Genomic DNA, 25310 nt, shown 5'->3' with positions numbered 1-25310 from the left:
GTCCCTTAAAATTAGCTGAAGTGCCAGTGTTTGCACTTTGCTTCTGGTCGGACCTCTGCCCCTGCCGTATTTTTGTTCGGTTCATAATAACTGTTGCCTAAAACTTAAACTATTACTCGACCAACACGGTCCCGTAAGCGACCGGGCCGCTTGTGTCAGTTGGTCAATGTTGCTTCAGACAAGTCCAGCGCGTCCGACGGCTGTGTTAGCGCGATGTCAGCTAGCCGGTAAAGTGCCGAACTAATGGTTTAGGTGTTTACTTGTTGTTCGGTCGTAAGTTTCATTGTTCACCCCCCCCCCCCCCCCCCAATTCTTACTACTATAAAAAGAATGTGCCCTGCATTCAAGCGCAAATAACTCCTTAGGCAAGCTTATAAACATTGCCTAATTTGCGTTTACTTTTGCCGGCCTCAACGAATCGCACAGCAGGGCTTACGACATGATAGGTTCTGCTTACGACATGATAGGTTCTGTTGCGGGAAATGAGCTAGTGGGTCGCATGGCCATTCCCTTTTGAGTGCGAAGCACTTTAGGACCTCACAATGTCCATGCCGTCGTCTGGACTTGTCCGCGCGCACAGCATTGTAAGCCATCTATCGAGAGCGGCGCACACTGTAGTACCACCATCCGCGCGCTATCTGGGGAGAGCGCCGCAAACTGCAGTAGCAAAGAGCGCGAATTTCAAAGGGTACAAGGCGCAAAAACAAAGCAAAAACCATAAACTGCCAACGATATTTCGCGAAAAAGAGCAGTTGCAATTACACTTGAAACTACAGTGACTACAGTGAGCTACACGAGAGGGCGCTGCGGTGCAATGCTAATATAAGGGCGTTCCGGAAACAACCGACGACCATCAGGGGAACATGCATAGACCTCGTCTTTGCCAACTGCAATCTAGCCCCGCTCGAAGAACCACCGTCTCTGCAATTTGCCGATCATAAGGCAGTGGTCGTGAAGGGGAAACGCAACCCGGAACTCGTCACAACGTAACACCAATACCGTCAATAAAACACTGTATACATACACTGCACACAGGTTTGTACATTCATTATTGCATTTTTTTGCGCGATAATTCGTGTCATTTCAGCCCAACTCGGGCCAATAAAATCACAACGCTGTCAACGATGCCGAGGGTGCGAAGTATTGGAGCGCGAATTGTCTTTCACGAGGAGCTTGTCATTTACAGTGCATTTACTGCACCTCAAAATCATTTAAAACTCAGAGTGAATCAACAAGCATGGACGATGGCGCTCATCACACAGGCAATAGCGTCCCAGTGCTTCGCACCATCGGCATCGTTCACGGCGTGGAAATGTGTGATTTTTTTCCCTAATTATGTAGCTCATTTGAGCGAAGTTTACGTTAAAAGTGGGCCCAGTATGGATCTCATGAGGCAATCTTTCGAATGAACCAAATTTGTGTCTTGTTTGCATGGCCCCTTTAAAACAGCAACTCGTGAAGGAGCAGTGCATAAGAGCCGGCAGTCTGCCGTGCGTGTCTTGCCTGCATTCCGTGCCAAAGGAGGGCCAGTTCGCCCCGAAAGTAGGCCAGTCCTACCGTGGGCAGCATGGTGAACGGCACGAGGTACAGAAGGGCCGGCTGGCCCAGGCGCGTCACGTGCAGCACCACGAACGTCGTCAGCAGCCCTAGGCCGTAGACTGCGGCGCGGCGGCAACGCGCAGAAAGAGCTCAGCGGGGCGAAACGATAGTCTTTCTTGGGCTACTTGAACGGCAAAAGTTTGGTCTCACTGTCACTCGTTTCAGCGAGCCGGCCAAAGTGAAACAGATGCTGCGCAAAAGTAATTTATGCCCACAGCCAAATCTAAACGTCCAAGTCCGGTGGCAATGTTCATGCTTAACAACTTGTCCGTCAAAAAAAAAAAAAAAACCGAGGGCGATGGTCGAGGGGTAAAACACTCGTATCGTAAGCTGGAGGTACCAGGTTCGAATCCTGGGCCGCCGGAGACCTACCGGTTTCTTTAAAAAAGGGTACAAGCGTCCCCGCACCGTAGCTTGTCTCGACGGTGGAACAAGCGCTGGGAGCTTGACCACAAGCAGCCATGGGGGGCCATGTGGTAGGTCCCTCGAACCCCTTCGGGCGGGGTATGGGATTGCTAGGCACCCATTAGTTCAAAGGGTACAAGCGCCCCCTGTCTCGGCAGGAGATGAAGGGCTTTGACACCCACCACCACTGTGGCAGACGTGGTAGGCTCATCTGGAGCCGCTGGTCACACACCAGAATAAAAATTGGGGCAGGCACCCTCCGTACGGGGGATCCAGTGTACTGGAAACCATTCCACCACCTCGGTTTGTACCATGAGGTACGAGAATGTGGGAGGTATTTCGGTACTGCTGGCAACCAACCAGTAAAATTGGTACAAGCCCCGGGGACCTCGTGCTTGGGAAGTTACCCGACTTTCTCGGGAAAATGCCCCAGTGGAAGGGGTCGTAACTTTGACCGCAGTGATGGCTCAGAGGTACAGCACTCGCCTCGTATGCGGGAGGTACTGGGTTCGAGTCGTGGTACCACCGGGCGCCCACCGGTTTCTTTCATGGGTGCAAGCGTCCCTGGTTGAGTGCGGACTCTTGAAGAGGGGAATCCACGCCTGGAAAGCGGCGTTTACCCTTGCGAGGGGCCCGAACTTGGGAGAAGTCCGTTGTTGGGCTTCACATTCGACCAGAACCCGTAATTTCGTGTTTCTTGTTCTGTTTTTTTCAATGCAAAAGAACTGCAGGTTTTTTCATTGATTTTCAATATTTCTGCCTTTCATGAGGTCCATTTTCGTTCAATAAAATGGCAATTTCTCTCAAGCCTACTTTACTCGCTCATCCTGAATTCCATCCCGATAGCCATGAAGTTTTGATCATTTAAGTATGTTTCTGAAAAAAAAAAAAAAAAAAAAAACATGGGTAACTTGCATCTAAATTCAGGTAGCTCACTTCTCCTTTTTTCTGTATTTTTGTCCCACAAATCAAAGAATTAAAACTGGAATATGAAAAAAAATTAAAGTCACGTTTTGCTGACCCTTAAGTAGCGGTACATACACCCGCTGGGTTGCAAGTGCATACGTTAGTTGCTTTTGCGTGCTGTTTCCTTCCTTCAGCGGCTTTTTCTTTTACTTTTTTGGTAATTCATAATTCCCTGATCCCACTGTGATAGTTCCTAGCATTTGAAGATGAAGACTTGAAGCACTTGGGAAAGTTTTTTTCCTCTTGCGCTCCGCTCTGCTATGAACACATGCATACTCACATATCACTACTATCGGGAAGTAGAAGCAGCCATCGACGATAATCAGATCGAAGCCTCTCAGATATGCGACCAGGAAACCTGCGTGAAAAAGTGCAGGATGAACTACTCAAGGCGGGAGTTCCCCAGTACTCCCACAAAGCACCACAGTCACTTTTCAGTAGTGCTGCCTCTACTTATATCAACCACTGTTTCTGTTAATCAGTATTTAAGTCACCTGAGTGGAATCACGGCTTTTTTATTCAACCATCGCATCTTCAAGCCACCGTTGACCTCATCACGCTAGTATTTCTCCCTACGTTTCTTTCAGCCACCCCACGTCTACTTGACCCCTGAAGCAAGAAACATTGCTCTGGAAACTTCAGACTACCTGCGTTCATTGAAGGCGAAAGCCTGGCGATACTTTTTAAGGAAATGGTTACTGCTATGTTGTTGTGTTCCCGTCTCTGTCTTCGCTTTCGTCTTTTGCGCAACATACAGTCAAACCCGATTATAACGAACCCGGGTAGAGCGAATTATGCTATATATCGAACAAAAAAAGATCAGTTACGAAAATACACGCGAAACATATTCATTATATCAAAGTTCACATCTGATATATCGAACTCGGCGCGCACAGAATTGCCGCCAAAATGCATGGTCTAGGAGAGGCGAATGAGATGTTGATTGGCTGCGATGGAAATGTTGAGCCTCCAATGGTGCGACGTGACTCCCAGCACTTTCCGTAACTGTTTCCGACGCGCCTGACTGACGATTAAACCCTCCCAGTCAGCGAGTCCGGCAAGCATCGATGAACTGTGAGAAGAGCTCGCCAACGTTCCCGGTGTTGTGCTGAAAGGAGTGCCCTTAGAGGACTGCTTGCGTGTCGACGACGACGTTGCCTTCACTGTGAGACCCTCGGACGCCGACACCGTCACCGATGTCATGGCGGCTGGCGCTGCTGGAGGCCCCGAAGAGGCGGATGATGTCGCGAGTGACAGACGTCCGATGCTTAGTGAAGCGCTTTCTGTAGTCAATGTGCTCCACCAATAATATGAAAGGACACGGACTGCAACTGATGCAAATGATGCCTTATGTAGAGAATGCTCTGCTAGTTGACGCCGCCACAACGAAAGTGAAAACAAGAATCACCGCTTTTTGGGAAAGTAGGTAGTTACAGCGGAAAGTAGCTTTATTGCTTGCCATAAATAGATAGTTTTGTGCATGGTAACGACATACTTAATGCCGGCATTTAATAAAGTTACTCCTATCCTACCAATGGTGTTCGTTTCTGCATGCGAGGATGTCAGAAGGAGGGGGGTGGGGGTGAGGGGGTCTCGCGCATTGCAAACTCGTAACAAAACTCGTTGTAGGCGGGTTTGGCTATATCGAAGTATTGTATATATCGAACTGATCGTGGCGCATATTGCAGTTCGCAATAACCGTGTTTGACTGTATTTCGACCGACTTACGGGCGATGCTTCACGCTGCGACTTAGAATCAGGTAACTTCATAACTGTGTTTTGCCTGTTCTACGCATCACTTGCCTTCACGCCCATTTGTCGTATGCACTGGGCGCACTAGGCTAACTAGTTCTGCTTCCTCCGCGAGCGACGTGCTTGAGGGGTAATAGCGCACTTTGAACCGACTCAGTAGGGGCGTGTTCCTATACGAACAAAAATGCTTTGTTTATGCTTTGCAGCCGAAGCTATTCTGTGTAGCGTACGAAAAAAAAAAAACTTTATTTACATAATGTTGTTCTTAAAGCTTTCACCTTGAACATGCTTTTATTACACGAATACCAGTACCTAGATGACAGTCGCCGTTTTACATGGTTCGGTACTTGTTATCTAATGTCCACGACAGTCCCTTCAAATGAATACTTATCATTGAATTTTGCGGCTGTATTAGAAGTCATGAGGCGAGGGTTGCTTAGAACGTGGTGCACCAAACGGTACTATCGCCCCCCCCCCCCCCCCTTAATTTTAACATCGATTTAGAACCTGCCTTGAATATTTCATAGATTTCATAGAATGCTGTGCGAGTAATCTTTCCCTACATCTCAAAACATGCGTTAGACATATTAAGGCGATCCGTTAAATAGAAGCGCACGCATCCAGGTTTGGAATGACAGCCAAAGTTGCTTTGGGATCAATTTGTCTGCCAAGGATGCAGGAATGAGAGATCAGTGTCTCGTCAGGAAGTGACCAGACGATGGAATCATAGAGGGAGAATTTGAGTTACCACGCCACACGCCATTTGGGAATGCCCCTCTTTACACCCGCTCCGTTTACCCAACCCTCCCACTACCTGGCTGGTGGTGACCGGGAGCTCCTCGCCCGAGCTACAGCTCCTGACCGCCACTAGGGCTCAGGAGAACCTTGCGCGCCTCCCTCACCTGAGGGACACTCGCTAGGACTCAGCCTCGTCGGAAATAAAGTTATTCTCTCTCTCCCTCTCTCTGTCTCTCTGCTTGTATACTCTATAGCCACTTCAGCAGCAGCGACAGATCTATTTATTTATTGTTTTAAATAATGACTATGTTACTAACTCGCTCGTCAGTTGATCACTATGTTTGTGACATTTGTCAACCTTTTAGTCCCCTGTGGATGCACGGACTCGCCCTGCTGCTAGGCATCAAAAGTACGCTCTCCCCCGAGTCCAAACCACACCACCATTTGCCGGTCGTTCTCACCTGGGATAAGGATGTCGCCGAATCCGAGTAGCGAGTAATCGTGGTGGCACGCGGCAAGGATGGAATTTCCGAACCGCGGGACACGCACCACCATCGGCATCTGCTCCTTCGATCCGCCAGCAGTAGCCACCTCGACCATGATGCTCTCGCCTTTCTGCGCACACCAAGGAGTAACGAGGTTGTGCTCGTGCACCTATGGCAGTTGTAAATACACCAGCCGTTGAACCGCACTCACTGGCGGGTTCGCTAAGGGTAATCCTTCATTGGGCCTAGCTGAGCATATGCGTGTTGAATCATATGCCATCGTTCAGCCGAGAAGTAATGCGAAGCATTGCTATCGTCTTTCTACTGTAAACGATTTTCGCATGGCATGTGGCAACAGGTTTAATGCGTAGCATTCTTCGCCGAATACAACCCCCCCCCCCCCCCCCCACAGCTAGTAAGGTGTAACTCCCTGGATTTCCCCAAAAATGCAGGTATCCTGGAAGTTCCACCAGTAATCGTTATAATAGCGTAAATGGCGATAATTGGTCGAACGAAATTTTTAAAAACAAAAAAATAAGAAAAACAAAAAAAATACGGAAAATGGCGAACCGTGTAACGGCCTGCATTTCCACAATAATGCAGATTTCGTGGAAGTTCCACAAGTAATCGCTATAATAGAGTAAATGGAAATAAATGGTTGAACAAAATTTTGAAAAACTAAAACAGTATGGAAAATATAAAAAAAAGTTACGGAAAATGGCGAATCATGTAACGCCCTGCACATCCATAAAGATGCAGACTTCGCGGGAGTTGAACTTGTAATAGTTAAACAACGCGTAAATGAAGAAAATTGGTTGAACAAAATTAAAAAAAAAATGTCTTTGATCCTTCTGTCATAGAAATCGGTAAAACACGGCAGTGAAATGTGCCTTCACAGGAGCATTTGAGTGTTTATTGTGTGGGTGAGTGCGAGAGGGGAAAGAGCTTCCCAGCCTGCACCACGTATGTGTCGCAGGGAAAGAAAAGGAAGGGGAGGGGGTAGAAATATGAGTTGAGGTAGTGGTAGAAAGGTGGTTGGGGCAGGAAAAGGATGGGATAATGGGGAAGAGAAGACAGATCTACATCAGCGACCAGCGCCCGGGAACGGGCAAAACTATCAGCGGTCTTTTTTTCCCAAGAAAAGTTTCGTTGTTTCAAACGAAAAATCAGAAAACTCTACAAGTAATAAAAGAAACATAACAAACACAGAACGTTAAGAACACTTTGTTCTAAAAATTATCTTCACTGTCCGCTTAGATCATTAGTAGACGTATCGATATGAACTTGTACATCGCGATTTATATTTCGTCGATCGCACCGTTAGACACATCATCGACATCAGACACTGGAGTACACGCGCCGGAGCATTGGGTTAATCCGATTGAAACCCCAGGCCCTCGCAAACCGTGCGAACGAAACCGAACGGGTTGTCAGCGAATCGTCTGGTAAAGTCACAGTACGCTACAGCGAAAGGAACATGATTTGCAGGTCGGCAGCAGCCTTGTGGGTGTGCTTCGCGAGTGACCTGGCGGATCGCTTCGGCGATGGTGCGACCACATTGGTCCTGCTCCGGGGCGTGTACGCCAGACGCTTGCGTTGCGACAAGCTCAGCTTGTGTAGCGCGGCGGTGGCGTTCCACAAGCTGAGCGCGGCGTTCCACATAGGCGGTGGACGGGTAAACACAGCCGATTCCGCTGCTTGATACACACTGCCCTATAGAGGCGCCAACTATCGTCGCCAGCTATCGTCGCTCATGATGCACTACTTCACCTCTGCTAGACCACAGCACCACCTGAATAAACAAATTAGAGGGATGGACATAAGGCGCGTTTGCACAGTTACCCGGGCATGATTTCATGGCTCAGTCTGGTAGAGCCATAGAGTTTCATACTAATATACACTAGAGGGAAATCTGGCGCCACCGTCTAGGGGAGCCGCGCTTCAGCGAGCGTGCCGTCATGTTCCGGGCAGGCACGTTCCACTTTTCCTTGGCATGGCTCATGAACAAGCTCAAAAGTTGGCTTTGGCTGCAAAAATGCAACAATTATACTGTATACATAGCAGAATAATAGAATTTGCTTTATTATTATAAAATTAAAGCTCCAGAAAGATTTATTCGTCAGGGATTATTTAGAAGCTTCATGCCAGATGAACAAAAAAACAATGTTACCCCTTTTGGCTCCAAGACGAAAAAGAAGCCATGTGGCTAACCAAGCCAAGGAGGCGAGGAACGTCGCTAGCTGCAATGGCGCCGCCCACGGCGGCCCGCGAATGCAGCGCCAGATTTCCCTCTAGTATATATTAGTATGGAACTCTATGGGTAGAGCGTTTCCACCTCCCGTTGCGGCCAGAGCGACCGTGGGCTCGAAACCTAGCACCGCTGCGCAAATGGAACTTGTTCTGGTGACGTTATTTCCGTGACGGATATGACGCCGGTGAGGTTTGTGTACCCCGGCATAAAACACTTTCGTGTTAAAACAAAACTATACAAAAAAAAAGAAAATACAGAAAATGGCCGACTGTGCAACACACCGCATTTTCACAAAAATGGAGATATCGCAGAAGTTCCAGCTGTAAGGGTCATAATGGCGTAAATGGAGATTGTTGGTCGGACATCATTTTCAGAAACTAAAAAAATGTAAAGAAATGCGGAAAATGTGAAGCCCTGTAATTCCCTTATTTTCCAAAATAGTGCATATTTCGCGGAAGTTCCACCTGTAATCGTTATAGTAGCGTAAATGGGGGTAATTGGCGGAACAAAATTTTGAAAAAAAAAGAAACATGAAAAATACAGAAAATGGAGAACCGTGTTACGCCCTTTCTTTAGAAAACTGCAGCTATGGCGCAAGTAACACCTGTAATCGCTAAATGAAGATAATTGGGCGAATAGGATTTTGAAAAACGAAAAAAAAAAAGGGGCTCTACAGAACTCACGCTCGAGACAGGCGGCATATGAATGCTACGCATTCGTAGACAGTGCTCCGAATTTGTGCATATTTTTCTTGTCGACTTCCGCGAAGCGACGTAACGAACTCAGGATAACGGGTAAACCACGTGACCGTATTGAGTAACTTGATCGATTACTGTGAACTTATTGACGTCCTTTCCGACATCCCGCTGTCGTTGCGGAAGGATTGCGCGAACTGTAAATGGCTCCCACTTTTCAGGATTTCCTCGCGTCGTGGCTCGTCAGCAAAATACGCCAATGGGGCACATCAAACTTCCTCGCTAATGGTCTGTAGCTCACAATACAATGTGTATGCCGTAAAAGACCGTTCAATTGGCCACAAAAAACACCATATTTGCGCCGTAAGTTATTTACTTGTAGTTAATTGACCACGTAGTTTTTAATAAATCAGAATTCCCGCGTGTTGTCCATACACGGGCTTGTTATAGGGGAATACGTTTACAGAAAACGGCCGCCGTAATTAGCGTTTTCTTCAAAACTGTACCGAAAGAAATTATCTGGCCTTGGGCTACTGAAGCGACTACATCAGCATGGGAAGTTTGAGCTCCGGGGTAGTATGGATCCGTAGCAGTTTTAAGGAGAAGTAAGAACAAAGCGTCGCTCGTAGTCAATCCGTCCTCACAAAGCCACTGTGAATCATACAGCCCTAAGTTTCACTTCTAGAACGAAAGTGTAGTTCTTAAGCAGATTAATTAAATATAAAGCTGAGCCACAAGCAAACGCGTTGTCTTTCGTACACCCGTTGGGGCATACACCCCTTTATTTTCGTATTTAGCGTAACACTTTTAAGTGCAGAGCACTGTATGGGCTCGCCGTGTCGTCGTAGCTCGCTAAGGGTCGATGTGACGCGACTGCCGGAATCAGGCCGCGCAGGGAGATAACGGACCTAAGTAGAGCCCGGTGTACCGTCGTCAGGGGGTCACGATGAAGCTTCGAAAACCAGATGATTTAAATAATCATAACCGTTTGAATCTCGTGAGCCGCTGGCGCTTGTCATACGCCTCCCCGTTGTTTGGCGGAAATAAAACTGCAGGTACATTTCAGGCAAAATTTGTGTTAAAAACCTGCAGACGTACCATGCGTTTATTTAGTTAGGAACGCCCATTGAGTTGGCTTTTACGACAGTAAGCGAAAACATCGGCCTCCGAAGAAAGAAATGGCGCGGTCGAAATAGGGTACAAAGGCTCCAGCCGCACAATAAAAAAATGGCGCGTTCGAAATGCCGCACAAAGGCTCCATCCACGCAAAAAAAAAAAAAAAAAAACGCGTTCGAAATGGCTCAAAACAGCTCCAGCATACGAAGTAAAAGCAAGCACAAAAAGAACAGAAGTCCCGCTGGCGCAGTTTCAGGCAGGGTGAGCGCGAGCACTGCGAATCCGGGAAATTTGAAGTGCTTATTCATCAAGAGAGAAATGAGACAGGGCGGCGAAGAGCGCGATGGGTAGTAGCCGTGAGCAGATAATGGCGCCACCACCCGTTATGGCGAATCACTGCTCTGCGCTTCCGACAGATTTAACATTGAGTAAAACGGCTTTATTTTTTATTGGTTTTTTAACGGCTTCGCTGTAAAGTTAACTGGGCAGCGCTGAGCTCCATATATTTGTGTGCGACCTCTTTGTTACAACGCAGACTAACGGCTGTTTCGCGGTGAAAGTTGGCATGGGCCCTATCGCGCGCAGTTTCGCGCGTGTGACAACCACGCGCGCGCGCACACGCACGCACGCACGCACGCACACACACGCACACACGCGCATACACACGTAGACGCACACGCACACACACACGCGCACGCACACGAAAACGCACGCACACGCACGCGTGCACACGTGCACACGCGCGCGCGCACGCACGCACGCACGCACGCACACGCACACGCACACACACACACACACTCACACTCACACTCACACGCACGCACGCACGGATGCGCGCACGCACCACCTGCACCGATACACACACAGACACACAGACACACACACACACACACACACACACACACACACACACACACACACACACACACACACACACACACACACACACACACACACACACACACACACACACACACACACACACACACACACGAACACAGACAGGCTCGCACGCACGCACGCAGGGATCATGAACTGTTGTTCTTATCAGGAATTCGCATCAAAGACGAGAACAAAGTTTCACCGTAAAGGCGGACATGGGCTTAACGAGGCCGATTTATTTATTTATTTATATATTATTTTTATATTTATTTATTTATTTATTTATTTATTTATTTATTTATTTTATGTATTTTTAATTCTTTATTTTTATTTATGTATTTATTTATTTCTTCTTGTTGGAGAAGAGCAACTACTTGTGCTGCTTAGACCAAAGACGCGGGTTTGATTTCCGGCCGCGGTGGCCGCTTTTCTGATGGAGGCGAAAAGCAAAAACTCCTGGTTTTCGAGATCAATCGGCGAGCGTTAGAGGCCCCTTAGTGGTGGAAATTTTTCATAAGTCCTCCACTACGGCCCGCCTCATCACTTGTGTAGCGTCGGCGCGTTAAACTCCACAATCAATCAATCAATCAATCAATCAATCAATCAATCAATCAATCAATCAATCAATCAATCAATCAATCAATCAATCAATCAATCAATCAATCAATCAATCAATCAATCAATCAATCAATGAAGGAAGGGTAACCACGAGAAAATGGTAACCGCCAGGCCAACAGTTGCGAAGTGGCACAGACCGGCAGCACAACAGATGGAGCCCGTAAATACATTACTGCGCAGACGAGATCATGCTCGTGTCGACTGTACAGGCTGTGCGCACAGCCAGAAGAGCCGGCTGCGCGCACACCTCAGAGCTACCTCGCACCTGAGCAGCAGAGCCCGCAGGGTCTGCGATTGGTGGTGGTGGTGATTTATTAACAAAGGAGGGAAGAAAAAAAAAATCACCACCACCACCAATCGCAGACCCTGCGATGCTCCACCCTATAGCCACCCTGCCCGTATTCTTCGTCACAATAAACATGACAGTATGATTTTGTTTAACAATTCTCGTCCCCAGATAATTGGGGAAAAAATGGTGCATCTTGCACTAGTAGTGCTACACTGGAGAAACACCAGAGCAGGCGGCCCCTCTCCCCGCGTCGGAGACTTGCACCTCACGTGGATTTCCGAACTTGCCGCTCAAAGTTCTCCTTGACTTGCAGGCCCGGGTCATTTTTTGTCCGCAGGCCTTCACATCTCTCCCAAAAGGACCGCGCTAGCACGCTGTAGAACCCGCGGAAATAAACTTTGTGAACTCGGCGTCTGTAGCGCGTGCTCGGAGTCTTTCTCATGGGAAGGATTAGTTAGGCGAGTGCGGCAGCTGTAATCGTTTCCACACGTGGTGCAACTAGTGTCACATGGTGTTTTTCGTGCCTTTATAATCGCTTTCGGAACGAATAAAGCTCAGTTGTTAGTGCGCCCCTTTCCTGTCTGTTTTACTTCCCCCAGTTGTGCCTGGCGCTTAATCTGTTCCCATGATGAAGTACCAACTATCTCGCATCGACGCATTAATTCGGCGTCTTTGCTCCTCACTTTCCGCGCGAACGCAAGTGAACCGGCAGTTGAACAGCACGCGAGAGATCACGCCACGAACGCTGGGCATTGTGCTCTCGAAGATCGAGCTGGACGAAGCCGGGGGCTCCTCACGAGCCGCACGCTCACGTGCCATCGGTATTTTTTCGTGGTATTTTTTTGCGAGCTCCTGGAGTGGCGCCAGCCACCGCCCACGACTACACGACGGTGGGCGCTCCTCACGAGCCGCATGCTCACGTGCGCTCGGCTGGGCTGAGTTTTCGGGTAGCGCTCGACGGAGGAACAAAAAACTTAAAAACAGCGCTGCTGTTAAAGACCTCCCCAAAGGTTTAGATAGCTTCAAAAGGCGCCATCATCTTAGAGCGACGATGTAACCTTACGCGTTTCGCACTGTGTGCGCCAGTCAGTGTGCGGGGGCGGCTGGACCCAATGAGAACACGCCAAGAGAAACATTTGCTTAACTGGTTGTTGGAGTTATGGAGTATCCGGGCTGCAAATGTGGGTAAAATAGGAATCTCACACTAACGTGAAAGACTGGAAGGTGTCGAAGGTGTATGCAACCTTCACGACCATCACGAAGGTTTAAGTCACGAGTGCAGACCATTTACTTCTTCGCTGCCGCAAGGACCTTTACTCCATCATTGCTGCTATAAGTGTGAGGTTCCCTCATTTATTTTGCAAGTGATAATCATTGGACTTCACCTTCGAGGGGCGTACACTATGACGCGTCTTTCTCGTGCTAGCAAGTGTTGCCACTTACGGCGAACGCTGGAGTTTTTTTTTTTTTTTTTGGCCAAGCTTGGCCTGTTTCCCTAAGCGGGTATGCTTGGCTTGACAAACGTGCGCCGAGGACGCAGGGCGGTCGCCGCGAGCGACGCAGACATGAGCGCTCAGCATTTTCTTGCTTTTTAGATGCGAAGCATCTCATGCTCAGTGCTGTGTCCCTCCCTCCCTTGTCGTTGTCCGACGTCCGCATACCCACTGCGCATGCCTGACAAGGCACCGCTGATGATGATTGTGGCAGGATGCCCCTAGGGATTGGCCAACCAAAGAATCCATCACGAGATAGCTTCGCTTTCAACCACCGTCGTCATCTTCCGGTAGGGGAACCCTGAGTACCACACCGCCACTGCGCATGCCTGGCCAGCCACTGCTGATGATGATTGTGGCAGGACGCCCCTAGGGATTGGCCAACCAACGAATCCATCACGAGATAGCTTCGCGTTCAACCACTGTCGTCATCTTCCCTTAGGGGAATCCTGAGTAGTATACGAGGCATTCCTCCTTTCCTCTACGGCACTCCTCTCCTCTCCGGGATTGCGCAACGAATGGCAACGCCTGCGGCTCCGCGCGCGATAATGCGAAGCAGCTTAGGGTTAGAGTAGGGTGCCTCGATGCGCGCCCGCTCCGCTGAGGGTGAGGACAACCGCGTCGTCTGCTAGCGCGACCGCCATTTTCTTGCATCCGCTGGCCGCGGGGCGCGCGTTTGCTGCGTGACGCGCCTTGATAGAGCTGGTCTCGCTAACAGTGTGGGCTTGATTTGGCTTTACTTTCGATATTCATTCCTTTTCTAGGGTAGATGAACAGAAGAGTACGGTTTTTTGATAAAGAGTTCTCTATTTTGAGTTGATTAGCGAAGGTATGGTGCATCCCGTGTGTTTCTATAGACCCTTTGCAAAAAGGCGGACAACACTGAGAATTCAGCGGTGGCAACACTGGTGGTGAACGCGACGACGCCATTAGAAAGGAAGCAGGTCGTAGCAACGCCGTTGCGGTTGCACGTTTTCGCCCACGGCTTCACGAGTCTGTTGCCCCACGATGTGTATGCAATTACGTGACGGTAGCTACTCCATAGAAACTCTGTGCTCACAGCCTTTTCGCTTCCTTTCTAATGGCGGCGCAGCGGGTGCACAGTGTTGCCAGAGTGGCTTGCTGCTTTTCCGCCAACGATTTGGCCATTTTGCAAAGGGTCTATTGCGCTACATTTGATCCCTATGAATTACCAACTAGCCCAGTCTACAGCTTTACTTTTGGTGAAGTAAGCGTGATGCGCCGGGATGACGCTTCGGGACTGAGAAAGGTCGCACACCTTCTTACAACGAGCGCCTTATTTCATGATACAAAATGAAATAACTGAAGATGCAAAGCGCCACACGTTTCATATCGGCCCGTCCGTTTGTATCAATCAAATATAAAAAGGCCGCAAAAGCATGATGAAACCTCCAACATAAACGCATAAAACCGTACGTCTGGTATCTAGAAAGCCACACAGACAAGCTGACAATAGCCCCAAATGGATTTGGCACTGCTGATAAGCCGGGTACAGTGGTGATCTCGCTTAGGGTGAACGTGGCGCGTGCGCGCCGGTACCATCAGAGCAGCCTACCGTCGGCCGCGCGAAGCATCGCGCATGCGCTGTGCGTGCCGAGCCGTAATTTGCTTTGAACGCGCGGATTGCGTCATCGGAGCGTCTGATCATCTTCTGATATGCTGTGCGTCATCTGCTAATGGTGCCTCGCTTTGAACACCGAATCATCAAACCTTGTACGAACATGCCTAATAAAAACCACAAAGTATCTTTTCCACCGTAAATTGAATCGGGGTTGTAGTGCCCTAGCTTTAAGCTCTCAATTTATTTCTGACAAACATTGTGTGCATGGGTTCCTTTGGTTTCAGCGGCAATTACTTAAAACAAATAAACTGCTGTTTCAATTAACGACATCTTTTTATGGAGTCTCATTGAAGCATGCTGGCGAGTTGCGAACTTGCGATGTGACGAACCAATTGCATTGCATTCAAGCTAATGAACGGTTAACCGCTCACTAAGAAACAGTTTTCTTTCGGTTTCAAGTTTCCACTTATTTTTACAGCGCCCGATTTCTCCACCGCTTCAAGCAAGATGAAGTTAGCAGACGACGTTCAGACGCTCCGATATGACGCGATGCGCGCGCTAGAAGTATAGCCTCGCTCTACACGCACAGCGCATGCGTGCGGCTTCACGCATCCCACGGTAGGCTGCTCTGATAGTACCGGCGGCCATGCGCACCCGTCTTCATCCTAAGCGAGATCACCACTGTACTTACACTGCATATGCAGAAGTGGTTCGTCGGCTGCCACTTGTCCCGCTTGATCTTCACCGTCCACATAACTTAGAAGCCGCTTTTTTGGGTCTCTAAGAAACGAAAACGTCCTCGAGAAATTTTTAGAGCTGTTAGAACACTGGGGAACGCAGCACCCAGGCGTTCTGCAAAGAGACTTTGTGAAGAGCGCCGCTTTTCGCGCGCCTAGCACGGGAGTCGGCGGGGGCGGGATGCAAGAAAATGGCGGCGGCACCTCCCGAGAACCGGTCTTGGCGGCGGCGACCCTTTCAAAGAGTGGCGCCACCCTCAGCGGAGCGGGCGCGCATCGAGGCACCCTAGGTTAGAGACGCGACGGTAGCCGCTGCATACTCCGCTGGGGGCACCACTGTAGCTCCGCGGTATAAATGACGCGCGCGCGCGCTCCGCTCCCCTCATTCTCCTCCCTCAACGCCGTGATCAAACTGAAAACTAATGGGAACTTGAGTCGACCCCATTACTGCTTCGCATACTACTCAGGGTTCCCCTACGGGAAAATGGTGAAATTTTTTAACTGCCAGACGGTCGCTGTTAGGCAGGCGCTCACGTGCCCTGAGTATTTTCTTGGTATTTTTAACTGCCTACACCAAACTTCAACGATTTGCTAAAGAGCTTCGCTGTTAATATAGGATGGCGGTTAGCCTGTTGCAGTTAGACGAACCAAAGTCGTAATAAGCAATGTAATGTTGCTATCATTCGGAAGGACCGAACCGCGAGTACAGCCAAGTGGCTTGGTGCTTTGATTGGCAATGGCTTACCCCCGTCCAGTTGAAGAGGCTCGCGGACGCATCATAGTCCGTGCGGCTCTGTAAGAACATGGTATCTTGAGTTCCACATTCAGCATAAATTACGTTTGGTTCAGAAATGGTTAGCGGAAAAAAGAAGGTTCAACTCGAGCGCTCTTTTGTACCCCTCTATCAAGCCGACTCGCCTCATCAATTATATTCACAACTAATATTTTTTCCTTTATTTTCGCCAAACACTGCAATGAATGCTCGTACAAACGACATTCCCAGAGTAAGAAAAATAATAACAGCTTCTATGTTTTCACTGTAACCCGGAATACAAGTAGTAAACTGAAGTACTTTTCGTCAGTACAGGACAGCGATTTTCGAAATGAAAGAACTACTTGAGGCAAGGTTCTCCGATTACCAAAAATTGGAGTGCCCGTCAAAAAAAGTCCTATTGCCGTCACAGTTTAGAAATGAAAATCTAGCTTTATTTTGATGAACTTCCCCTAGTTGTGGGCAAAGGTATTTTTTGTGAAGTGGTTTACAGGGGCGTAAATTGCCATTCCTGCATGGTCATTGCGCGCGAGGAGACACAACTAAAGAAACCTCAACAAGAACGATTGCGGCTATTTCGGTCTTCGGTCGCAGCCGATAACTTCTGTGTCCATACACACAAAGTTCAAGCCGCCATTTTTAAACCCCACAGTGCCTTCTTCTGTACCTCGTTATAAGCAGCGTTGTGACAAGCGCCACGACCATCCTTACGACAACACGGTGTCGCAAGACTTTGCCGTAGGTTTCGTGCAAAGCCGCACAGTTTAAGCGCTGGACACATGTACGATCGGTACACGCGATTCGCATGCGACTGATCGTCACGACTGTCACCACGAGTAGTCGTACGCGTGAATTTGAGACACATGACCCGATGCGTGCATGCGATGCGTCGTCGGCGTCGCTCCGCCCACCGTTTTTGCTCCATGGTCAACTACGACTATCGCTGAGCTGAATTTGTAGATTCCGCGCGTTTAATCGCAAAAAATGGATAAAGCAGGCAATCGTGAAGCGTTTCCTGCCTTCGGAAACAGTTCGCGCACACGCCGGCCGCGCCTGCCAGCTCGGACACTCAGCGGCTCGAACCGGCGCAGACCACGGTAGCAACCGCTTGTCGCTGCTCTTCTGAATCAATCTGGTCGTTAAAATGAAGTTCCACATGCGAGAAAGTAGGTGTTAGTGTGGTGAAAAATTGTGCTTGGGATTGTTATCAGGGCTTATTTTAAAAGCGGCGATCAGATATCTGCCGCGATGCAAGCGTATACGCTGACCGGCCCCCGCGGCGCGCGGCGGGCGGTGCGCCGACCGGTCGAGAGATGGCAATACCTGCGCGGAAGCATCGAAACAGGCTACGCAGATGTTCAACTACGACGATCGCTGAGCTGAATTTGTAGATTCCGCGCGTTTGTTCGCAAGAAATTGATAAAGCAGGCAATCGCGAAGTGTTTTCTGCCTTCGGAAACAGTCCGCGCACACGCCGGTCGCGCCTGCCAGCTCGGCACACTCAGCGGCTCGAACCGGCGCAGACCACGGTAGCAACCGCGCTTGTCGCTGCTCTTCTGAATCAATCTGATCGCTAAAAAGAAGTAGCTTATGCGAGAAAAGGGATGATAGTGTGGTGAAAAGTTGTGTTACGGATTGTCATTCGCAGTTAGACAGATAGCGGCAATCAAATATCCGCCAGGATGCTAAGCCTAGAGTTTCCAACACCCGAGCCGACCAGAGCAACGCACGCCGGTTGCGGGGTGTTGGGGCTCAGCGGGCTCTCATTGGCTGTGGCCTCACGACGATTGCAACGATGGCACGACTGCATCTGGCTTGCCAGACGCACGTCGTGAGCCTCCTCCGACCGCATGAGGCTAAAAGGAGGAAATTATTCCACGTTTTGATTGGCTCCTGAAACCACTGTCAGTTGGGGACAAATGTTAGGGACATTTAGGGAATTTGTTGTTGCAGCGAGCAGGCTTGATGTGGCTTCGCGCGTCGCCTCCTATGGAATTCCCTGTAAGTAGCTGAGAGAAAGCGATGGCCAGTGTCTAGCAGCAGACGACACAAGAAACGGCTGGAACTGACGCTTCCTTTTGTAATTACTTCAATTTACGGGTGTCTTGCTGAACGATTTTTTTTAATGCGGAGCGTGCCTGCCTGACCGTGTCCATGGTGTTACCCCGAGTTTGTCCTGCGCTGGTTCCTTTATTCTTAAAAAACTTCAAAATTTCTTTCTCCTCTGTGTGGCCCTAATATATTACTGCTGGCCCGCGCCAACCAATAATCAGATTTGGAGGACGTCTTCTTCAATATTTCTCCGACACTTAATTACCTCTGCGTTTAAGTTTCTGCTTCTTTCAAGAACGATGAGAAAATCAAAGAGAAATTCCGTTCACGGCTGCGAGATTTACTACAACCGCGCGTGTACCCGGGCGAACAGTTATCGCAATAGCAGTTTTACTTGTGCAGTGTGCCACATTTAAACTAAAAAGAAAGGTAGGATGAGATACTGACCCTTCTAGTCAGTTTCCAGATGTGGTCATTCCAAAATGCATATTTATTGGCAATAGATGGTAGCGTAGCTTATTTAGTGGATCTAAGTCTTAACAAAATTGTGTTATTGCAGGATCCTTGATTGCTATGACACTAGCCCTTTGTAGTAACCGATGTAAAGCAAGCATTAGATTGCTTCCAACTTACAGGCTTCAAGAGCAGATGTGAAGGCCAGTATTAAAATATGCAAAATCTTGAGAACCTGCTGTTGTAAGAGAACCTGCAGTGTAGCATCTCAATCTTTAATAATGTCTTCTTGTGAAGACCTTTAACATGTTCCTCGGACAAATGTCTTATAACTTTTCAGCTTGAGAGGTACTACTTGAATTGGTTGTGAATGTTGGCTACCTGCCAGTTCGTTTAAACTGCAGCATAAATACCAATAAGTGACCAGGGGACGATGACGTGCAAGTGCTTGGGTATTGTCCTCCATGTTATTTCCACGTTCCTGAACAATGTAAAAGGAATATACCAAATGAAGGAGACAGTTTTTAGTTTTATTTATTCCCAGTTTCACGGCCATAGAAGACGACATATCAGAGGTGCTCAGCACAAACATTGTAGGTGCATCCAGATGCTTGTTGAGACCCCTGTCACTGAAAAGTAAAAAAGAAATAGCATTTTGAAAACTGGTCAAGCACTACATATATTTCCTTAGGAGCCTCCCATTCACAATTCAAATGAACAAACAGCTTAAACACAGTACACTATTATTGTGTTGCTTGCGTGTATGTTTTTAGTATGCGTGTGGACACTGACGTTTCTGCTGTATCTTTTTTCCTTCATTTTTTTTCTTGTACGCACGTGGCAGAATTCTCTTATGTTATTATTCTTCGTTTAATCTGCTCAGGTACCACACCCCTCATTAATGTCCGTGGGGCTATAAGGGTATCTTGAATAAATAAACATAGAACACCAAATACATGGTGATACATCTACAAATTAACGTTCCTGTAGCAGTTAGAAAATTTATAAAATAAATAATAAAATGGCACATTTCCACACATTTCTTAATACAAATAAAAACACGGCCAACTCCAGCTTTCTTCAAAATTTTGTATACCAGTCTCTTTGAACCAGGCAAAAAAACTGTAAACATCTTGAAAACAATTTTATTTGCACGTAAATTGCAGACAGCTTAACTTAGGTGTCGCAGAAGCTGTTGTACAACAATGACTTACTTGCTCGTCTCTGTTTTTCTGATTTTGCCCTTCTACGAACAAGTCACATCCTACAGTCGCAATGAGGTTGGTCGACCTGTTAACAGTTACAAAATAGAAAGCTATTGCATTGTGCTTATTTCTAACATTATTTTAAAGTTCTTACTCTCACTCCTGTGACACCTAAGGCTGATTCAGCTGGAGAGCACCCCTATGTTGGCAGCAAATTCTATAGTGGTATGAAGTGGCAAAGATTTGGCAAAACAAAGCCTTTTTGTGATGTAAGGATGATGCTCTACCAGGTGAGTGCAAGGGTGGAGATTGCTTCACCTTTGCACGATAATGCATTAATCACGACTAAGTTCAGTTAGGTGTCCTCGACATTTCAGAGAAGTGCCGAGCAAAAACTGTTTTGAAGAACAACTCAGAAATACTAATGGCCAGAAATGGGCGGCTGGGTGGCCAGAATGTTACGGTCTCTCTTAACTCCAAACTAAAAACAAGTCAGCTTAAAACAAGTAAAGAATACCTTAAAGGAGTAGCACCACTATTAAACGTTCATAGCATGATTAGGCTCTACTTAAAAGGAGTACTTGAAATATCAAAGCTGAGATAACTATGCAAAAAGTTTCCTTTGTAGCTGCAGATTTTAGTAGCAACCATTCAGTATAACATATTTTAAATCAATTTTAATATTTGCATGCACAAGAAAGCTCCGAATGAATACCCTTTCGACACTGGCATAAGCAAGATACGTGGAGTGCCTCGCCGTGCAGTTCGCCCCAAACTGCCGACATTAGGGCTCCAGTGACTTAGCCAACACACTGGCTGCTGATGGTGCACGCTGCACTGCCTTGTGAATCATGTCACAGTTTTGGGACTGATATCGTGCGGCCCAGACGCGTGCGGCCATGGCCAGCTTGGGCCACTCTAGGGCACGCATCTAGTCTGACCATGATGCAATGAGAACAGCGACATCAAGAGTGCCATTATCTCATGGCGGCCGCCTTGGTGTTCGTTCTGTCCAAGCCAAAACTGACACGAATAAACAAGGCTCAAAATAATTATATATCCTGAGGTTGACTATCTAATGTTCCATTCTATGATTCCTGGGCTGGTAGGCACCCATAGAAATGGGAAAAATGTAACACGAAAATTTCATACCAGTACTTTTTTAGAATATTTACATAGACAAATGAACTGCAAGCTAATGACCCTTTCTGCCAGTTGTTGCCCCCATCTGTCCACCATTCCTCAGCTGAGCATGAAAGACTGGTACAATAAAGTGTCAAGTTTAGATTTGACAAGTTTGCAAGCTCAGTGATTCACATTGAACTTTTTGTGAACTTTCTTTACAAGGATTTAACCTATAACTACTCCTCCCTGGCTTGGCTCATGTACAATGCTTAAGCTTCACGCACATACTGTACTTGGTACAGTTTCATTTACTAAAGTGAAGCCTCCAGCCTCTCGCTGATGTGTCTGTAGTCCACCCAAAATGCAACTTTTTCTAATGATGACGATCGTGGGTGAAGCGAAAAAACATTAAAACGCTTCCCGTGATCTGAATTGAACCTGGGTCCCTCATGTTATGAAGCTGACATCTATCCCACTGCGTCATTCCAGCACAGTCGAAGCAATCCGGATTTGCATAGAAGTGGAAAATTACACAGGAAATGTACACCTCCATCTAACGACAATGGTTGTACACTACGGAAGGTCATGGATTGCCTGCATCAGTAAAGCTCTAGAGAGCATAACTGCAGCGCATCAGACCGTCCCAATAAGAAACAGGTGTTCAGTACTGGGCTGGTTAATTTGGTGTTGGACTTGGTTTCGGAAAGCTTCACATCCCCCATTTTTGTCGTTTCAACAGATGGGCAGTTGATTTTTTGTTAAGTCTTCCCGTCAGTAACTAGGACACAGCTACATATTTGATTGTCATACTACCAGGGTGGTCTGCGAGCAGACACAGTCTGTCTGCGGCTAATTTTGAGTGTACCACAAAACGACCCACTTGTGGAGGCATTCACCTGCTTTCCATGGGTACCCAGAAAGGATGTAGACCAAGCCTTGCTCTCCAGGCCCTGCACCAACATCATAGGGGCCAAGTCCAAGCACTTCTTTTTTTCCACTGGAAGCCCTCCTATGAAGATGCTGCAGGAACAGGATTAAATGCTGTGTCAGCACAACTGAAAGTTGGGTATGCTAATAATACATCTTTGAAAAACAAAATGCGTAAAAGATGGCGACGTGGAATAAGACCACACAGGACAACCGACTACAAGAAAAAGAACACACATACAGCGCATTGTCCTGTGTTGTTTTCTGCAAAAGCAGAAGTGGGCAATCTCTGCCGCATTGTTAATAACAAGGATTATTCAAGTAAAGGGAGAAACGAGTGCAGTGTTAACTTTGCGCAGCCTTTAGTTCATTGTACGATTGGCATGGTTTACAGAATTCCGTTGTCATGTAAGTCCGTGTATGTGGGCCAGACAGGACGCCGTCTAAGCGTCCATCTCGGAGAGCACTTGTTTACGGTAACGAAATCAACGGGTGCAAATCTTCCTGCACATGATAAAAAGTGTGGGTGCCACCCTTTGTTTGACGAGGCTGTGGTGTGTCCCTCCTGCCTGTACGCGTTATTTGTGTGCTTTCAAATTTTCAGTGGCTTTATGCCCTGCCACATCCTATTTGTCCCATATGCAGCTTCTTCCATTCACCTTCAATGTACACTTTACTGACAGTTGCTCCTGGTGCCTCCTCATAAAGGGCCCAAAATGCCACTTAACCTTCACTGCCCCTTGGACGATCTGATTCTGCCGCTGTCATTTGGTCTATCCTTTCTCTCTCCCTCTTCCGTCTTTTTTGGCTCACGATTTCACGCTTTTGTTTTTCCCTTTGGCCGCGATATTCTTACGTTCTCTGTACAGAAGCGACATTTTCCATTCATCTCCCGCAACGCAACTTAACTGCCCGAAGAGCTAGAACTCTGATGCGTGCACACGACATACTCGCGAGATTAACGCTATTAAACACATGCATACTTACGTTCGAGGCACTGCACCTCACAGATCCAGGACAGCGCTTCGGGGAGTACACGCCACCGGTTCGTTCAAACTTGAGCAATGTTATGGGCTCCTACACAAAAGGAACAACAGTGGAACGCCTGAAACTGCGGCCGGAGTGTGTGGGGACATAGCATCGTAATTTGAATTTAGCGTGTGCTGCATACTTGAAGAAACAAGGACTGGGAAAAGACAAACCACAGGCACGTTGGCTACACGATGCAGGTGTTGGTTTGTGCGACAACGTCTGGTTTGTCTTTTTCCATTGTCTCTTCCTCGTCCAAGTATGCAGCGCACGCTAAATTTGAATTCAAGATTAAACATCAATTGTCACAATACTATCGGGAACGAGAATGACAGCTAGGAGGCCGAGGCGGCCATGCAAACAAGAATACACAGTACAGTAGTATAAACACAAAAACTACAACAAACATAAAATAATAACGTTACTGACCTTGCTGGGAAAATGAGTGCATAGATGCCCTCTTTTCCGCTCTTCCGCGTCTGTGACAGCAGAGAACGCCATGGCTGATCTACGCTGAGCTCAGGCTGCAAGTCTCTTGAAATGTGGTAGTAGTATGTAGGTAAGAAAGACACCTGATCGGATAGGAATATCGCACCAATATTAGCATTCACGGTATATTCACGCATTTGCAGCTTCATTTGATAGCAATCAACACAAACTGACACGCTGGGTACTGACAGCGCAAATCGTTCACTCGGGATGGACCCAGGGAAATGCTGCGCCTACTTCGGCGTTGTCCCTAGGCGCTCAAAAACAAGCCCAGTGACGTCACGTTTTGATCACGTGACCCAAGGATTTCTTTCCTCCTTTTAGCCGCTCCGCCTCCGACCAGCGATCGACGCCAAAACGGGTCCTAACGATCAATCGTAACGATCAGTCGCATGCGAATCGCGTGCACTAGTCGTACATGTGTCCAGCGCTTTATATACAGCACCGGTGATCAGTGACGTATGCGATCTTAACTTGGCGTAGGCTACAAGTACTGTTCAGATATATGCTTATTCTTATTCTTGTGTATTCTTTATTCTTGTGCATATGGCGTTTGTTTAGCTTATTCTTGTGTACATGACGTTTGTTTATATCACCTCGTCCCCAGTGCTAAATTTGAAAAAACAGCCATTACCATGCCCGATATCACGCGCGAAGTTTGATTCCATTTTCGTGGTATACTCATGCACTAATGGGAGCAAGCATGGGAAGGACATACCGGGAGGACGTAAGGCGTGAGGAATACGAAGAATATGTCATAGAAGAACAGAATCGTGAGAAGCAGGGTGATGATCTGCCAAGAAAAAGAAGGCCGTGTAAACTCTGTCGAGATTGTGGAACGTTTACTGTACGTTTCCTTTTCTTTGAGTGCGCGTGTTACTGTGCGCATACGTTTGCGGTGCGCATGCGTTAAAGGGCTAAACATGCTTCTTGGAACACTTCGGCCCACAGAGACACTCAATGCATAAGCTTTGCATTAACATACCACACAAATATAAAGTGTTTTTAGGATCCTTTGGGAAGATATGATTCAGTCGCGCAGGCATACCAAATTTGCACTTCGTCATGAGCGTCACCAAGGCGCCTGAAGGCGTAGTGTCGCCTTCAGGCGGTGGCAGTGCAGAGGGTGGCTCAACTTCAACTTCAGAAGACCCCTTCCTCCCTCCCTCCTTCGCCAAGAGAAGAAGCTCTCGTATAACCATGTAATAGCATTTTACATTATATTTTTATGGGAAGAATATCTCGCGTAGAGCATAGAACTAAAAAAACACCGCCTACCTCTGTTTTAGAAAAAAAAAAAAAAGCATTGGCACTTTGTGCTGTGTGAGAGATGAAACCTCTTAGAAGAAGCTAAATTGCGTCGAAACAAACCTTAGTACGTGCGCATTGTGACATCGCGTAGTTGCCAACCCGCATTTCACCTCCCAAGAGACCCGTAGGGTATGAAGAAAAAAAAAACATTCATATCAAGGATTTGTCCCGCCGGAAGTTTAACCATCTAAAAGCATGAGTTGGTAGCTAAAAAGGGTGCACAGCTTCACCGTGGAATCCTGGGCATTCTTACTCCCAAGGAGACACTCAAATTAATTACCGACACTCGTAGTTACCTTGCTCGTAGTTAGACTATTTTACCTTACCAGTCGGGAACGC

At 47.6% G+C, this 25310-nt stretch overlaps 1 protein-coding gene and 1 long non-coding RNA gene across 2 annotated transcripts; both read right to left on the bottom strand.

The window, feature by feature from the left end:
- Positions 1-894: 894 nt before the first annotated feature.
- Positions 895-24485, bottom strand: LOC144179856 (signal peptide peptidase-like 2B). The gene is made up of 6 exons (XM_077708282.1): positions 24379-24485; positions 16354-16401; positions 5922-6075; positions 3251-3328; positions 1504-1658; positions 895-921 (listed from the first exon to the last, which is right to left on the bottom strand). The coding sequence occupies exons 3-6, from the start codon at positions 6058-6060 to the stop codon at positions 895-897; spliced, it is 399 nt and encodes a 132-aa protein (XP_077564408.1). The 5' UTR covers positions 6061-6075; positions 16354-16401; positions 24379-24485.
- Positions 19395-22229, bottom strand: LOC144180449 (uncharacterized). Its single transcript, XR_013324420.1, has 2 exons — positions 22112-22229; positions 19395-19514 (listed from the first exon to the last, which is right to left on the bottom strand). It is a non-coding gene; the product is annotated as an uncharacterized LOC144180449 (long non-coding RNA).
- Positions 24486-25310: the final 825 nt, after the last annotated feature.

This window comes from Haemaphysalis longicornis, unplaced genomic scaffold (genome assembly GCF_048455015.1).
Source record: "Haemaphysalis longicornis isolate Haplotype H1 unplaced genomic scaffold, Haemaphysalis longicornis Haplotype H1 scaffold_4, whole genome shotgun sequence".
Classification (NCBI taxonomy): Eukaryota; Metazoa; Arthropoda; class Arachnida; order Ixodida; family Ixodidae; genus Haemaphysalis; species Haemaphysalis longicornis.
Note: the sequence above shows the minus strand (reverse complement) of the source record. Positions and strands in the feature narration are given on the sequence as shown.